This window comes from Vulpes vulpes, chromosome 11 (assembly GCF_048418805.1).
Source record: "Vulpes vulpes isolate BD-2025 chromosome 11, VulVul3, whole genome shotgun sequence".
NCBI lineage: Eukaryota > Metazoa > Chordata > Mammalia > Carnivora > Canidae > Vulpes > Vulpes vulpes.
In genome coordinates this window covers 53,639,884-53,657,430 of record NC_132790.1, presented here as the reverse complement: position 1 = coordinate 53,657,430, position 17,547 = coordinate 53,639,884, and the positions used below count along the sequence as shown (strand labels likewise).

At 40.9% G+C, this 17,547-nt stretch overlaps 1 protein-coding gene across 5 annotated transcripts in view; it reads left to right on the top strand.

Moving 5' to 3' along the window:
* Positions 1-17,223, top strand: part of SNRK (SNF related kinase) — a 55,945-nt gene extending 38,722 nt beyond the window's left edge. For all 5 annotated transcript variants that reach the window (XM_072726291.1, XM_072726290.1, XM_072726292.1 and 2 more), the window contains 4 exons: positions 4,473-4,614; positions 9,192-9,404; positions 11,658-11,792; positions 15,544-17,223. In XM_072726291.1, the coding sequence (XP_072582392.1) occupies positions 4,473-4,614; positions 9,192-9,404; positions 11,658-11,792; positions 15,544-16,735 (1,682 nt within the window). In that variant the 3' untranslated portion in view covers positions 16,736-17,223. The remainder of the gene's footprint in view (positions 1-4,472; positions 4,615-9,191; positions 9,405-11,657; positions 11,793-15,543) is intronic.
* Positions 17,224-17,547: the final 324 nt, after the last annotated feature.

Below are 17,547 nucleotides of genomic sequence, written 5' to 3'. Positions count from 1 at the left end.
GTTAATGGCTATACTGATAAAAGAAAGCCAGAAGGAAGAAATAGAGGTTTCCACGTGAAACTTTTCTTCTGGTCTTCCCATTTTTATTTCTAATCCCTGCTCGCACTTTTGCTCTCTGGATAATTCACTTCAGAAATGATTTTTTAGAAAACCTCTCAATTATATCATCCTCCACCTAACCCCTGCCCCACCATTTGGCAGTAGCTTTTTTTCAAATTAATCATTAGCATGTTCTTTTATTGTTTTGTTTTCATTTTTGATTTTTTGTCAGCCTGCCTAAAATGACCTTTGTGTATAAACTCCACCTCCAACCCTAGAAATGGCATAATTAAATTGTATTATTCAGCAAGTTGACCTGCTGAATGTTAGCTGGTGAAGGAGATGTCAGTGCTTATTTTTGTGATCTTATTTCCAGCTAACTTGAGAGCTGCCAGGAAGGGGACCAGTAACTTCCAGTCTTTTTACTAACAAAGACCTCATTATCTTTCCACCCCTTCCCACAATTCCATGAGTTGGAAGTGTTTTTTTTAACCAAAGGAACTGCATTTATTAAGTGGTGTTTTCTTTTTCCAGTTTTATTAACCAAGGACCTATAGCTGGGTCTGAAATCAAAACATATGCTTTAGATAGGAGTATCAACATTATATTTGATTTTTCAGATGGTTAATATTTGTTAACATGTGTACCTTTGAGTAGACAATTCCATTAACATTTTTAAAAATAGAAATAATGTGAAGTCCCTATTCTGTGCTCTTTCTCTCTCTTTCCCCCTGTCCATCCTCTACCCCCAGTTATAGACTTGGTGGATCCCAAGCTGAGTGTATGATCTGTACCTTGGGAGTGTTTAGTTTTGTAAGCAAGTTTTTCCTTTTTTAATGGAAAAAGATATTTTAAAATAATCACAAAAATAAAATTTTATTAAGACAACTACCAACTCCCTCCCTCGTTTGAGGAGAATATGATAGATAATCTGTCCTGATGCCATTGTTAGTCCTGTAATATCAGATGTCTTGTCCTGGGAACCCCGGATCATGAATTGTCATCTTTCGTAGCTGCATTACTGAGAGACCTTTCCTGTTCCTCTCCCCCCACGTCCACTAGTTTTTCTTGTCTGTGTTGGCTTTGTGCCTTCTTGAGCTTACCTGCTGCTTGTCTCTCACAGTGAATTGAGAGCCCTGGAAAGGCAGGTGTGTCCCCATTCATCTCTGGGTCCGCAGTGCTCAGAAACAGTGCCCACCCGGCACAGATGCATGAAGGCAGGACAGTACAGCCTCCTTAGGATGCTTTCTGTGTGCTGGGCTCTGGCCCGAATACCCAGCATGGACTTGACTTTCATCTCTTTAATGCCCTCAGCAGCATTAGGAGGCAATGCATTACTGTTACTATTCCCATTTAATGATGGGGGACACATTTAAGTACTTGGTTAAAGTCATACCACTTTGATGATTTTTTTTTTCTCTTTCCTTTGGCCTTTAGGGTGGACACGTAAAATCATTCAAATACTAAAAAGTAGAATAAGAAGAGAAATTAAGTCTGGAAAATAAGTAAATGGAATAAGCAGCCCCTTGAATAGTCGCGTTGTCTCAGTGAGAGGTCATTTGCCCTTTCTAAAATGGCTCCCTTAGTCACATTGCTGCTCTTCTCTATTCTAGATGCTTCATATAATGTCACATAGCAATGTAAAGTATCAGGCACAGAATCATATTTCTAAATTTCTCAAATTTTAAGCGTTTCTGTGTTTGGAAATTATTTGAACCCTGACTAGAAACAGTATATATATTTATGTTGTTTTTCTCCTTTTACTCTTCTAACCATGCACCACTTCCTAACGAGTGGTGTGTGAGTTTGCTTGGGCAAATGATCCTGAAGAGAACATTTCCAAATAATTGAACTTCCTTGTTGCTGTTTGAGGTTGGGATTTAACAGAAAATGAAAGTTTTCTTTAACCAGATAAGAATTTGAGGTAATTATTAGTTGATGTTTATGTTATCTGTTACACTTTTAGAACATCAGCTTTATATAATTGCAGTACCAGATATCATCTCCAATTTAGTATAAAGAAAAAACTGAAATAACCAGGCTGATTTATCCAGTTAAACCATGAAATGGTGGAAGAAATAATGTAACCAAATTCATTTTATAAAAATTTTTTTTGTAGGATTTGTATGAAAAGATATGAACTGATTGTATCTCAAATACATGTGTATTAATGGTTGGACTTGGTTATAGTAGTAGCTTTAGACATTGTCAATATTTGAACAATGGAAGAGAGAAGACAGTTTTTATTTTAACTACCCTGATTTTTATGTTTATGTGTTTTTATTGCAAGCCACTTAAAATATCTTCCCTTCTTTGAGGATGAGATAGCTAAAAATAATCAGAATAGCAGAAAATAATATAAATCAATCAAAAATAAAAATGTGTGTTTTCCTTCTATAAAGAACATTAGTGAAAAGATGAGTTTACTTTATAGTGAATTTCTAAAAATATAACTGCTTTGTAAAATGAGGGACACATGTATTAAAGCGAGAATGATTATAATTGTCACTTGTTCATAGTAGTGGCTTGCAAGTTGGGGCAGGTGACCAATAATAGGTTCAGGTTGTTCAAAGAGGGTTTAAGTTAAACAACTATATAGATTTCCGTTGAAATTCCCAACAAGTTACAACTAGTATTTGTGTTATAAATTCTTCTCACTGGATATTTTTTAAAAGATTTTTATTATTTATTTATTCATTCATTCATTCATTCACTCATTCATGACAGACACACACACACACACAGAGGCACAGGCACAGAGCAGAGAGAGGCTCCATGCAGGGAGCCCGATGTGGGACTCAGTCCCGGGACTCCAGGATCACACCCTGGGCCGAAGGCAGACACTAAACCGCTGAGCCACCCAGGGATCCCCACCCACTGGATATTTAAATAGTAGGTGCAGCTAGCCACCATTATTCAGATTGTTTGACTTTGTATGGGGATGGCCATCTGCATTCCAAGATCAAGGTAAAGAAATGTGGGTCAGTGAGTAGAGTGGAGTCCTGAGCCAGCTTGCTGTCCTGGGGCTCTAGGTCACGTAATGTATGCAGCCAACAAGCAATGCTAGGCAGACCTCCTGGAGACACTGAAGAGCCAGGGGTTTGGATTGAATGATCTTTAAGTCCCTTTCATTCTTGCATATGTGGTGTTTAAGTTTAATAGATTTTTCCATCTGCTTCACTAATTTTCATTGAAGCATCCTTAGTAAAATTTATTGTACATACAAAAAAAAATCACAGTGTGTATAACTGTTGGGTTTCTGCCCTTCTTGCTCTATTTGTTTAGTTTGGACCAAGGAGAGGATATTTTATTGACAGGTTGTAATTCTGCTGGAAAATAATATGGATCCTACATTATTTGGGTGTTTAAGCTTAAATGGAAACAGCAGCTGAGTATTAACAGATGTGTCAAAGTCCTTGTGGTTTGCATTCTCTTCTTTTTGTGGTCGAAAGCTTCTTGAATTCATCTCTTATTATATTAATGCTTATGTAATTATGCCTATACTTTAGTTTCTGGGATGAATGAATGATTTGTGGTACCCTTCCTAAATGAATTCATCCTTTTTTCATTTGAAAAAGCATCATTGTCCCAACTGATTGGTGAGATTTTTATCTAATGGCAAGAAATAGGGCGTTATTTGATCTTGTAGGAGTTAGTCTCACTCCTAGGAGTTAGGAAGGTTCAGAGTGTCCTCAGATGTCAACTAGTCCAGTCTTACAATCACTACAGGAATGTCTTGTGCAGAATATTAGACAGCCTCGCCTTTGCTGAAATACGAAACCTACTGTCTCTTCCAGTGTTTTATTAAGGAGCTTCTGCTGTTTTTAAACCAAAGTGTACCTCCTCGTTACTTACACCTTCAGACCTAGTTCTGTCCTCTGAAGTGATGTATAACCTGTCCTTTTCTTTGATAGCACAGAAATATTTCTTCTCTGAATTTTAATTTTCTTAACTATAAAATGACTGTGACTTACATTGTCTGGTTATCTCACCAGGACTGAAGTAAAGAACACCTGAGATAATTGTGATGTTAAGCAAAAATCTTTTTCATGTCTCAGAGTATTAATATATTTTAGTTTTTTCTTTGGTAAATAGCAATATGAGAAAGACAGCCAGCCGTCTGTTGTCCATTGGTTTGGGAACCTTGATAGGCACTTTCCACGTGATGTTCTTGCCATTAATGAATTGATTTGTCTCTTTGCTGAACATTTATTGACTATTCACTGTGTGGCTGAAGTGCATATAAAAACAGTGAACAAGACAGATACCTTCCCTGCCTTATTGAGACTTAAGTTTTCTTCTTAGATGTTTTTCTTTGAGATATAATTGCTTTTCACTATTCTAATAAAGTAATATTGTTAGTCTCTTTTTGCTCTTAGTGCTTTTGGTTTTCTGACTTACCCAATATTTAACAGTATGTCTTTGATTTGTAGATATATGGAGTCTGGGAGTGATCCTTTTCATGTTGGTGTGTGGGCAGCCACCCTTTCAAGAGGCCAATGACAGTGAAACATTGACAATGATCATGGATTGCAAATATACAGTACCATCCCATGTGTCCAAAGAGTGTAAAGAGTAAGTAAAAACAGAGCAAGAATATGAAAACTTAAGCACTCATAATAAAACCAGAAGTTTTATTTATTTCTTTAAAGATTTTGATTGATTGATTGATTGATTGATTGATTGATAGCATGAGCAAGGGGAGGAGAAGGGGCAAAAGGAAAGGGAGGAAGAGGGAATTTCAAGCAGACCCGGCCCTGAGTGTAGAGCCCTACTTGGGGCTCAGTCTCATGTCCCTGAGATCATGACCTGACCCGAAATCAAGAGTTAGATGCCTAACTGATTGAGCCATGCAGGCACCCCAGAAGTTTTGTTTAATTCTAATAACATCAAAAAAAACTTTGAGGTAACTTCAGCATATAAGCATCTGCTGGGTTTGTTTAATTTTTGAACCAATAATTTTTTGTTAACTGTGTTTTGAGAGGTTAACCCGGAATATGATTTGAAATCTAATATTGGAGTGCAAAATGTATTAGTCTATTTCTTAAATATGCTTGTTTTCAAGAAACCCATTATATTCCTCTTCAGCCTCTAGGAATGGTAGTTAGATGCTTGAAATGAAGATATTACCAAAAAAGCAAGACCACCTGGAATTATTTTAAATTCCAGAGAAAAGTTAAGAGATTTCTTTGCCTGAAATAGACCACCAACACACCATTTTTAAGTTTTACGTAATGTGTTCCTTAATTTTATTCATGCACTGCTCTCCTCAATTGGTTAATGTGACTGTGAGAAGCCAGCAACCAAAAGTACACTTAATTTGATTATTTGGAATTTAAAGTACTTTATAGTTCTATGATATGTATAGTGAGAAGTACAGTAATGGAATAAAAGTACTGTTAGAAGTTCAGTATTTCATTGACATTATGGGTGATATATATATATATATATTTTAAATGGGTGATCTTTTTTGAGTAAGTTCAGCTGAGATTAAAGGATTTTCTGTAACAAAGATTTGAGTTTTTCTCATCAACTTGTAAGAAGGAAATCTTATGGTTTGAGAAATCTTTTCTCTAAATGGAACCCCATCTTAGGCCCATGTGGTAGATGATTAAGAACCTACCTATTCAAACTCTCTGGATTCAAATACAGGCTTCTCCTGTATGTGAGATGATATGAGATTGTAGATGTGAGAATGGTAGAACCTGTTGTCCAGCATTAGAAATAGAACAGTTGTAATATCTTAGAAGCCTTCTCTCTCTTCTAGAGGAATTATTTTTAATAATTGTAGGACTATTCAGTTTTCTACTTTTTCCTATGTCAATTTTGTGAACTTTTTTTAAGGAGCTTGCCCATTTTATCTAAATTTTCAGATGTATTGGCTTCAAGTATTTACGTTCTCTGGTTATATTTGTAAAATATATAGATCAGTGGAGATGTTGCCCTTTATCATTCCAGTATTAACAGTTTTTGCCTTCTCTTGTTTTGGTCTTGATCAGTTCTTGCCTGAGGTTTGTTAATTTTATTAGTCTTTTTCAAGGAACTGCCTTTTATCTTTATTAATTGACTTGTATTTTTTGTTTTATGTTGTGAATTTCATCTATTACTTCCTTCTACCTCCTTCATGGGCAAATTCTCTTTTTTTTATGTTGGATACTTAGCTCACAAATTTTCATTTTCTAATGTCATAGTTAAGGTTATAAATTGCCTCCTTGTACCATTTTTTGTGATATCTTACTAGTTTTGATTTATAGCCCTGTTATTATTTAGTTCTGATTATTTTTTAGCTTCAAATGGTTTATTTCACCTCTAAATTTTTAGAGGGGTGTTTTACATTTCCAATTTTTTCTAATTACTTTTTTGTTATTCATTTTTAACTTAATTGCATTGTGGTCAAGAATATAGTCTATAATAGTACTAGTTTTTTTTTTTTTTTCACATTGTTGAGGCTTGCTTAGTGCCTAGCATGGTGTCGATTTTTGTAAATGATCTTTTTGTTTTGGAAAAGAATGTATATTTTCCAATTGTCAGGGTCAGAGTTCTATATAAATCCTTAAGATTGGTTGAGCTTGTTAATTATGCTATTTTAAATTACTTACATCTTTTCTAAGTTTTTTTTTCTAAGTTTTTTGATTACTTGATTCAAAACTGAGATATTCTTCCACTATGATGATGGATTTATTGTTTTATTCTTAGAGGTCTGTCAGTTTTTGCTTTGAGCATTTTGAGGTAGTGCTGTTAGGTACAAATTGTACTTTACTGGTGAATTGAACTTGTACATTACTATTTATCTCTAATGATACTTTATGCCTTAAAGTCATTCTGTGTTATCTAGTTTTGTTAGCCACATCAGTCTTATTTTGGTCAGCATTTATGTGCTATATAGTTTTCCATTCATTTACTTTAAACCTTTCATCATCTTGGTTTTAAGTACATCTTTTTAACAGCTGGGAGCTGGAGTTTAATCCTTTCTGAGAATTTTTGTCTTTTCATCAGAGTTTATCCCATTCATATTTATTGTCTTCACCTTTTGACATATTTATGCTCTTTCTAAATGCTTTATATTTGTCCTACTTTTTTTTTCTTTATATCTTTATGTCTGTTCCTTTTTTGGGGTTGATGCAAGTTTTTCTTTTTTCACTAGCTTGGGAGTTACAGTCAGTTGTTTTTAGTGATTATCCTGTTTTAATACACATATCTGTATGTTTAATTTAATGAAGTCGATAATTAATCCTTATCTCTTCCTAAACAACACAGAATCCGTAAAACACTTTACCATTTGATGTTTTTTTAACTCCACAAATTATGAATATTATTATTCTATATAGTAAAAAAAAAATTTAGAATTACCCAGATGTTTGGTAAGAACTTGGTATATATCTTTCCATTTGGGATCAAATTCTTTTGCTAAAATTATACCCTTTAGAATTTCTTTGATGAGCATTTGTTGGTGGTCAACTTTCTCAATTTTTCATTGAAAATCTCTTAATGTTACATGTGCCCTTGAAAGACAGTTTGACGGAGTGTGGAATTCTAGGTGGACCGTTGTTTTCTCTCAGGTTATTGAAGACACATCTCTGATATGTCTTGTTACTTTTGGGAAGTCAGTTGTTTGTGTTATTTTTCTTGCACAGGTGATCTGTCTCTTCTCAGGCTGCTCTAAGAGCTTCTATTCATTCTGCTTAGGATGTGTTAGGCTTTTTGGGTCAGGATTTGTGTTCTTTCATGAGTTGGGAAAATCCTTAGCCATTATCTTTTCAAATGCAGTTTCTTGCCCATTCCCTTGTATTTTCACTCTGTCCACACCTTGCCTTTTCTCAGTCCACCAGTGTAGGGTTACTTCCTTGGTTCTATCTTCCAATTCATTAATTCTCTTTATGTCTAATTTTTAAAAATTGTCCATTGCTTTTTTTTTTAAGTCTTTTGTATTTCAGGCTTGTCCATGTCTTAAACATATTCAACACAGTTATATATATATGTATATATATATTTTTCAACACAGTTATATTATTCTGTGTCTGAAAATTTCAGTATTTGTAGACTTTGCATTTCTGATTTTCCATCATGTTTTTTTAGTTCTTGTTAAAGGTACTTGTTTCCTTTGTATTTTTTGATTGTGAGGTCATATTTCTTGTAATATTATGTAGGGAATTCTTTTAAGTTACATTCCTATGGAAAGGGTTTGCATTTCCTTCTCTATTGTAGTTACTCAGGAGCACCTTCAGCTTAAAACCACCTTAAATTAACCTCTTCTCTATGTGTACCATGCAGATTAATTTGGACCACAGGTCCATTAATTTGGACCACAGACTTGTGTGAGGACCTGTCGCTAGAAATTCGTAGAAGAGATTTCCCTGCCCCACCTCCACAGCCAGTGTTGAGGCAAGCAGGTTTCCTTCTTGATATCTTAGCAGTATATTTGTTTCTCATTTCTCAGTCACCGTTACACTGAAGCTGGGATTCCAGCACTTTACAAGGGCTCTAGTTGTACTTTTTGCCCTCAGTAGGCCCTACACATTGTATTCTATTTTGTGCACTCGGTGTGGCTTTCAAAACCAAAGCAGAAGCAATCAGGTCAAAGGCTAGCTTTGTCATTTGCCTCCTCAAAGTCCTGCTTTGACTACATTTTTATCTGTTGAGCCTGCCTTCCTGCCTGCCTTCCTGCCTTTTATCCTTCCATCCTTAAGTATTTATGTATTTGTTACTATGCCAGCACAATGCATTTAAACAAAATATATGTTTAAAAGCTTGTGGCATTTTGATGGTTTTCATCAGGGTCATTTATTCTTCCTGAAGCAGAAGTTGGCGCATGCACTGTATTCTTTATGTCATTGCTAATCATGATAGCCGGTTCTGGTATGCCACTAAGCCACAGTTAATTCAAGGGCACATGTTGGTATCTAGAGTTAATTCTAGATGCTAGGAATCTGTTTGGCTTATCAGTATATCCAGCAGTTGTGATTTTCTATTTATGAATCTGATGGTACTAAATTTTCTTTATTCCCATCTGCCTTGCCACCATCACCACCACTAGTGAACCTAATGAAATTGATGGTATAAGTGTAGGAAACAATTCTGATTAATAAAATAATCCACTGTTACTAACCCCTGCCAACAGTTTGCTCTAACGGTGGACTTGCCTTCCTTTCCAGCCTGATCACACGGATGCTACAGAGAGATCCCAAAAGAAGGGCCTCCTTAGAAGAGATTGAAAATCATCCATGGCTTCAGGGAGTGGACCCTTCACCGGCCACAAAGTATAACATCCCCCTTGTGTCATACAAAAACCTCTCGGAGGAAGAACACAACAGCATCATTCAGCGCATGGTGCTGGGGGACATAGCGGACCGAGACGCCATTGTAGAGTATGTCAGCACTTATCAGCATGGGGCCATGGGTTTAGGGTTCTTGGAATGATCTCTCCTTTTAACTTGTTAGGGCCTGTGGACACTGTAATGGGGAGCGTTCTCAATTGGCAGGGGCTATGTCATTTGTTTCTAGAGTGCCTGGCCCAGTGCCTGTCTTATAGTTTCAGACTTCATTGTTTGGTTGTTTTTATTTTCATATTAGTGAGTAGGTTCTACCATTGCTGGGTGGTGTCAGTGAATGCTGTGGCCACTGTCCCTTCCTCTAGGGGTGGATCGGAATAGCTTCTTTTGTATCTTAGTACATTTATTTTTCATAGCGGCATCTTCTCCATTGTCATGTCTCTCTTTGCTTCCCACAGCAATCTGGAAACGTGGGAAGGAGCACAGTCCTCTAAATCAGAGGGCGACATATGGGGCCTGTTACACATTGTTGTAAGGAAAATTTTAGTGGGCCACAGTCATGCCTCCATGTCTTGGATATTGTCTTTGGCCACATTGTGCTGCAATATCAGGGTAGCTATAAGACCACATGACCCACAAAGCCTAGAATGTTAACTTTCTGGCCCTTCAGAGCCCTTGGTGCAGCAGTCTGTAACCCACCAGATACAGAGTTGTTAAATAAGTCGTTTAAAACAGTATAAAGATTCTGTTGCTTTGTTTTAATAATGATTTATTTCTGTCTTAATAATGATTTATTTATTTATTTAATTTAATAATGATTTTTCCTGTCTAGAAAATTACAAAGTATTTCCACAAATGAAAAGTCAAAAGTTACTTACCCTATTGAATGAAATAGTCAGGTATGGTGGAAAGAGGATCTACTCGGGGAGGGGGAAAAAAACCCCAAAAACTCAGATCCAGAATTCTGATTGAAGTACAAATTTCTACAGATTTCCAGCTGCATTATGAATTTTCATACTTAATGACCTAAATGAAAAGGAAGAGCAGGACACTTGCTGTTCCTGCCAAGGGCACTCACTTTAGGAATGTGTAGAAAGTGATTTTTCATTTTGAGTGTATAGCAGGCTATTTGTATCTCCCTGAATTGGCTCAGTGTTCTTAGCTTAAATAAATATATGCAGTGGTACCATTTTAGAACTATTTGATTCATGTAAATTCAATGATGAATCCGCAGGGAGGGATAGTCTCATTGGTTCCGGCAACCCGCTTTGCCTGTCCACCATGGACAGGTGCACAGGGAGCAGGGGCTGGGAGGCCCGAGCTTACTCTGCCCCTAGCTGCTCTCAGGTCTTGTCTGTGGCTTGTGTCTGTGACCAGCTCCTCCTTCTAGGCGTAATTCCTCTACCCAAAGACACATGTTTCTTAGTCCCCTTAAAATAAGCCATTGACCTTATCCGGTATTCCACTTAGGAAAGCATCTAAGAAGTCATTCTGAGTCCCGAATTTCATCTTGGGCTCTGACTTCAGAGTCTTGCATCTCAGTCTGCCCTGCCCCCATGAGCTGTGACCCCTTGTTCCTTTTGTGAAAAGTGATCCTTGTATTGCTGCTTTCCTGAGTGTTGCTTGTGTATTTTCACGAACCATGGAAGGTTTTTGCAAAGTGCAGTTCTGTATTTCTGGGCCCTTCGGCAGTTGGCAGGCTGGGCCAGCCGCAGGAGAGGAGGCGGCCGGGTGCCCTGTGGGCGGGATGCTGTCAGCTTCTGGCCTGCGGGGTGCCTGCTCAGACTAGGCACCCTGAGCACTCTTTAGAAATGGATGAATGGATACATTGATTTTATTCAGAGAAGAGGCTAATGACAGGCTCTCAGTTACATTAATAATTCATTAAATGCAGAAAGTGTAAAAATAAAAACTTACCCTTGTTTTTCTGATTGATACTAGTATTTCAGTGCATATTCATGCAGCTCATTTCATACTTCTGATGGAAGCCAGTAAGCCAGTTTAATGGAAATGAACACTTTGACACATATTAGAGTTTATATAATGTATACATTCTTGGAAAGCTTCATCACCTTTTTTTATGCATTGAAAACTGACATCCAGCTCAGCTGCCATCAGCATTTGGATTTTTCTTACCAACTGAATGTTTCTATGTAGTTTCTTAGAATTTCAAGAGCAGTCTAACTACTAGGTTTCTCTTTTTCTTCTTGTTTTTTCATCATTTTAAAGATTCCAGGTTATTGAATTTCATTTGCTTGTACTTCAAACAACAAAAAAAAATTGAGTTCTGCTTGTGAAAAAGCAAACGTGCTAATGTGGCTTTTATTTATTCTCCCTTATTTTCCTCAGAGCCCTGGAAACCAATAGGTATAACCACATCACGGCCACTTACTTCTTGCTTGCTGAAAGGATCCTGAGGGAAAAGCAAGAGAAAGAAATACAAACCAGATCTGCAAGTCCTAGCAATATCAAGGCCCAGTTTAGGTGAGAACAAAATCTTCACTGATTTTAGTAAGTTAATGTTTTGAAATAGAGAACCCCTATGCTTCCTAACTCTTTGGGGCACGAGTATAAACCATGGTGACAGCCTCACTGGCGGGGCCATGCCTGGGCTCTCCATGTGTGGGAGTCTTGTTCCCCCATCATCAAGGCCACCTTCCCTCCTGGGGCTGCAGCAGAGGAGCTGTGGCTGTTGGCCTGCTCAGGAGAACACGTTTGGAGAAGCAGCCTCAAGCAGAGTATCTGTCAACTACGTTCATTAAACTGTTCCCCATCTGATATGTATTAATGTGTTATTTTCTTTTCACTTTGTTTTCATTCCAGCAACAAAGCCAAGTTTTCCCTCCATTATTTCAAATAATTTTTAAGAACACTTAGGGTGTTTCTGTGCTGTGATGTTATCTCAGGATTTCAGTGATTTGACATATCAGCTAGTTGATTTATTAGCTGCTTGACCTTCGGAGGTCACGTCACCTCTTTTTGACTCAGCTTCCTGGTCTGTGAAATGAGAGTAATGCCACAATCTGCCTCCTGAGCTGCTCTCCACGTGTTTGCGGTCACTGTTAGGAGTATTTCACCACCACTGGTGTCTTTGGTAAAGTTGTGACTGTGCTCTCCCCTGGTTTTTCCCCTCTCCCCCCTTCGCCCCTCCCCCCTCCCGCATTGCTTTTTCTTCTGCTGTATTAGCTTTCCATTTAAAATCAAGGCTAGGGAGGTCACATTTTTACATGACCACTATGAAAGCTATGTAGAATTTATCTTTCCCTCTCCAGATAGAATAATCCATGGAAGTGTAGTGATTGAAAAACAGAAGGTTGCTCCCAGTTCTGAATAATTCTCTACTCATACATCCATATACAAATATGTGTGTGTGAATATGTAATAATAATTATTTACAATAGGCAGAAAGCCATTGGATTTAAATTACTTGCAGTCAGCTTGCTATGTGTATGTTGTTACTTGGGATGCAGCAACAGAGACGAGAGAAGAAAACATTTCTGGGTGACCAAAGAATAAAGATTTAGAAGTTTAGAACTGGACTCAGTACCTTCGTTTATATCTTGGATGGCGGCTTCTGTAATGAAACGTAGGCATACTGTGCTATCTGTGTGGAAAGGACTGGGTCCCAGGAAGCCAAGGACTCGGGCAGGAGACAGTCTAGGACAGTGACTTTGAGTGGTGAAGTCATCCTGGTTCTGACCTGAACTCCCTGATGGAAAAGAGCAGGTTAACCACGCGTCGGGCCACCACGTCTGGGGTCACCCCAGCCTTACAGAACGGACTCTTTGGATTTGAGCCGTTTTCAGCGACACAGGAAAGTTGATCACATATGTGAATGAGTTAAGTTGCTTTTACCTTATTCTTAAAGTCACAAAGCCAGCAGAGGCTCTAAAGAAATATCAGAGCCTTCCCTCAAGTTTTCCTTTCATCCTCTTGGGGATGCTGGAGTGGAGGGGCTGTGTGGGCCTCGCCTCCTCCCCAGCCCAAGGAAGGTCATGCTTCTACTTCCTTGCCTTATTTTTACTGTCACTGTGACTTTATGGTTAAAACCCCAGACCTGACTTGGTTCTGTCGCTGGACATGCCTTCAGGTCAGAGTGGCCTGGGGCTCCAGACCCTAGACTGAGTCAGGAGACAGGTATTTGAACAGGCATAGCTGTTCCGGAGGTTGGGGTAGGCAGGGTGAGCCAGGGAGCCCCAAGTGCACAGAGAGTGCCTCCTTCGGGTCCTGCCAGTGTGGGCTGGAAGTGTGGTGTGGTCTGAGTATTAGAAGAGGCCTCTGGAGGTCCTCCAAGGAGTAGACCCCAGCAAGGGAGGGCTCAGTGCCAGCATCCTCTCAGAGCTCAGGAACTGAGGAGGAGCACGGAGACCAGACCGCAGCAGCCACTCAGAAGCTCCGGCGGGGCGGGGGGTGGTGCTGGGGGGTGGGTAGAGTAGCCTTGGAACCCCAGGCTACGTGTTGTCCACAAGCCTGCGCCACCTTGGGCAGGTTTCTTACCCTGTCTGCATTCTTACTTGTTCATCTGTGAAGGGGATAATAATGGCCCCCACTTGTGGAGGGGTGGGGGGATGAAGCACGTCCATCCCTGTCGGGTTCCCGTGGTGGTGCTGGCTCCGGTAGGCCCTCAGGCCTTGTGAACTGTACTGTCCATGTGACTCATTTCTAATTCTTGTTTAGCAGTCTCTCCTCTCTTTTGTTAACATAAGCCATAGTTTGCTCACAGTGTTCTGGCAATAAAGATGACTTACTTAGTTTAGCACAGCATTGAGCTCAGATGTGTGCTCAGTTAATGTGAACTATTGAACGATTTGATGTACTTCAGACCTGTTGGTTCAGAAGTGGCCAGTGGTGGAACTACCCCAGTGGCAGCACCCACCCATCCTGTTTTGGGGAGTGGGTTCTGAGAACTCTTTTGGCTTTCTTTTCAAGTGGGGTGGGAGGCGAGGAGAGAAGATCCTCTGCCACGTGTGGATCCCTCATCCTGGATGGCACCAGCTGCCACTCTGCTTGGTGGGACCCGGTCGGCAGGTGGCCTCCCAGCCCAGGGCTCCAGGGTGTTTGTGTGCGTGAGGGTCAGGGTGTGCAGTTCCCCAGAGCTGCAGGCCTGGCCAGGGTTTTGAGCATTTGCGTTGGTGGGGGAAAGAGGACTAGTCCAAAGGCACTTAGTGACCTCAAAGATGTTATCCAACACTCGGTTGTTATAAACTACCAAAGCAATGACAAGCACAAATGGACCCCACTCCAATGACAAAGAGGAAATGGCTCTGAGTTGGGGAAAGATGTCTGTCGTAAATTCCTATGAGTTTTTTTTAAAGCTGTAGATTTAATTGAGTTTTATTTCTAGGATAAGATAATTGGAGTGAAACGAAAGTGTTGTAGTGTGGAAGTTACTGTTTTAAAGATCTCTGGCATCTGCTATTCCCCGGACAGAGCACAGTTGAGAATTCCAAAACAGGCTGGAGACCTGTTTCAAAAGTTTTTTTTCTTTGGCTGCCAGACAGTGTTCTTGTTACTTGGGTGACTCTAGATTGGGGAATAAAATCAAAGTTTAAATAATTGTGGATTTGCTACTTACTATACTTGTGTGGACTTTTAAAAATACATGTATTTATATTTAGTGTTGTGTGTTTTATAATTGGTGAAGGAGAGATGTATGTGTGCCAGCGTCCATGGACTTTTCTTTGCAGTATTCTCGTGTTTAATCCACTGAATTATTTCCATTTATTTTTATAAACACCAAACTTTTATACCATCCTGTCATACTTGGAGGACTGGGAATTTCAGGTGAATTGTATTTGTTTCAGGTGAATTTTATTAGCAAACCATTGCCCTTCAAAGGTGGTGATCTAAGATCCAAAGGAATGAAACATGTGGTGTTTGGTGTTTTTGCTTTGGTGATCTCCCTTGTGCTTTTTTAAACTGCTTTTCTTGTGGTGTGAGACTAGTATGGGAAAGATGGAGTAGCTCTTGGCCTCCTTTTCCTGGTGGCTCTGATGAAGTTCTCCTTTGGCTGGTAAGCCACAGACCGAGCCGTGTTTCAGAAGCACATTTGCCCTGCTGGTGTCCTTCATAGGATGGTGAATGGGTTTGCAAGGCTGTGGTTTCTCTCTTTTCTTTTCTTTTTTTATGTATTTCTTTTTTTAGTCCATGGATTTTGCCCCAGTAAGTTTTATATGATATAGTTTGAGTAAAGTCTGCATATTACGTGGTTTTCTTTTTCCAATCTGTTACACAGGCAGTCGTGGCCAACCAAAATTGATGTTCCCCAGGACCTTGAGGATGATCTCACAGCCACTCCTCTGTCCCATGCGACTGTCCCTCAGTCTCCTGCACGGGCCGCTGACAATGTCCTCAATGGCCACCGGAGCAAAGGCCTGTGTGACGCAGCTAAGAAGGATGAGCTCCCGGAGCTGGCTGGCCCGGCACTGTCTACGGTGTCACCTGCGAGCCTGAAACCCACGGCCAGTGGGCGCAAGTGCCTATTCCGGGTGGAGGAGGATGAAGAGGAAGATGAAGAGGACAAGAAGCCCATGTCCCTCTCTACCCAAGTGGTCCTGCGCCGGAAGCCCTCGGTGACCAACCGGCTGACGTCGAGGAAGAGCGCTCCAGTCCTCAACCAGATCTTCGAGGAGGGGGAGTCCGATGACGAGTTCGACATGGATGAGAACCTGCCTCCCAAGCTGAGTCGGCTCAAGATGAACATCGCCTCCCCGGGCACTGTGCACAAGCGCTATCACCGCAGGAAAAGCCAGGGCCGCGGCTCCAGCTGCAGCAGCTCGGAGACTAGCGACGACGACTCGGAGAGTCGGCGGCGGCTGGACAAGGACAGTGGCTTCACTTACTCGTGGCACCGGCGGGATAGCAGCGAGGGCCCCCCGGGCAGCGAGGGTGACGGCGGCGGCCAGGGCAAGCCGAGCGCGGGCGGTGGCAGTGCGGACCAGGCCAGCCCGGGCGAGAAGAGTGCGGGCGGGGGCAGCCCCGCGGGCGGCTCGGGTGGCAAGCCCACCGGCACGTCGGGCAGCACCCGCCGCTGTGCCGGCCCTGGGCCTGGGGAGCTGGTGCAGAGCCTCAAGCTCATGAGCCTCTGTCTGGGCTCCCAGCTGCACGGCGGCGCCAAGTACATTATCGATCCGCAGGGTGGCCTGTCCTTCTCCAGCGTCAAGGTCCAGGAGAAGTCCACGTGGAAGATGTGCATCAGCTCCACGGGGAGCACAGGCCAGGCCCCCGGAGTGGGTGGCATCAAGTTCTTCTCTGACCACGTGGCGGACAGCTCCACCGAGTTAGAACGGATAAAGAGCAAGAACCTGAAAAATAACGTGCTACAGCTACCTCTGTGCGAAAAGACCATCTCTGTGAACATCCAGCGGAACCCTAAGGACGGGCTGCTGTGCGCCTCCAGCCAGGCCAGCTGCTGCCATGTCATCTGACCTCGGCCCCCACTGGCCACTGGCACGCTTCCTGCTCTGAGTGGTGAAGACCGGCTCACTTCACTGCTCTCTTTTGGTTTTACTCTTTTAAAGTGGGCGTTAGGAGCAGTTATTTATTACCTTTTCGTTGGTCCGCCTGACGATGTGACAATGCATGGTCTTTGTGCATGCTGCTAGATACTACTTTTCTTTTCCAGCCGAAAAGTCTATTGTGTAATTTTTACATTTATAATTTTAATGTGGATGATCAGGATTAAATTAAAATGTATATTTGGAACCTAATATAAATGGAGCACTTAGAAATGTGTGATGTTCTGCACTTAACATAGAGAAAAAAATGCTTTTGTTTCCTTGTGAAAACTCTAAATTCCTATTCTGACCTTCTGTGATAACAGAAACTCCGTGCTCGGAGGCACACTCCGTGGTGTCTGAGACAGAACCAAAGCAATAACGTGATGCCAACAGGCCTGGTGCCTGTGAGCGTGTGCGTGCCCCACCCTCCGAGGCCTGTGCGGAGCCAGTACAGCGAGCGTCTGCACTGAGAACCTTAAAACCACGATTTCAACATACCCACACCTGTTTGTCTTAAGCTATAGTGTGAAAACAAGTTTGGGCTCTTAAAATTTAACTGAAAAAGATTTTCTTGTTTTGTACTAGGTGAGATAAAGTAGATTTATAAGGCAGCTTCCCCTGTAGTGGTAAATTACAAGCAGACAATCTTACTTTGTAATGTGATGAAGTGAACTGATGGTGTCTTAACTCTACTTACAGAGTATATAGTCTGTCTGACAGAAAAGATGCTCAGTGTCCAT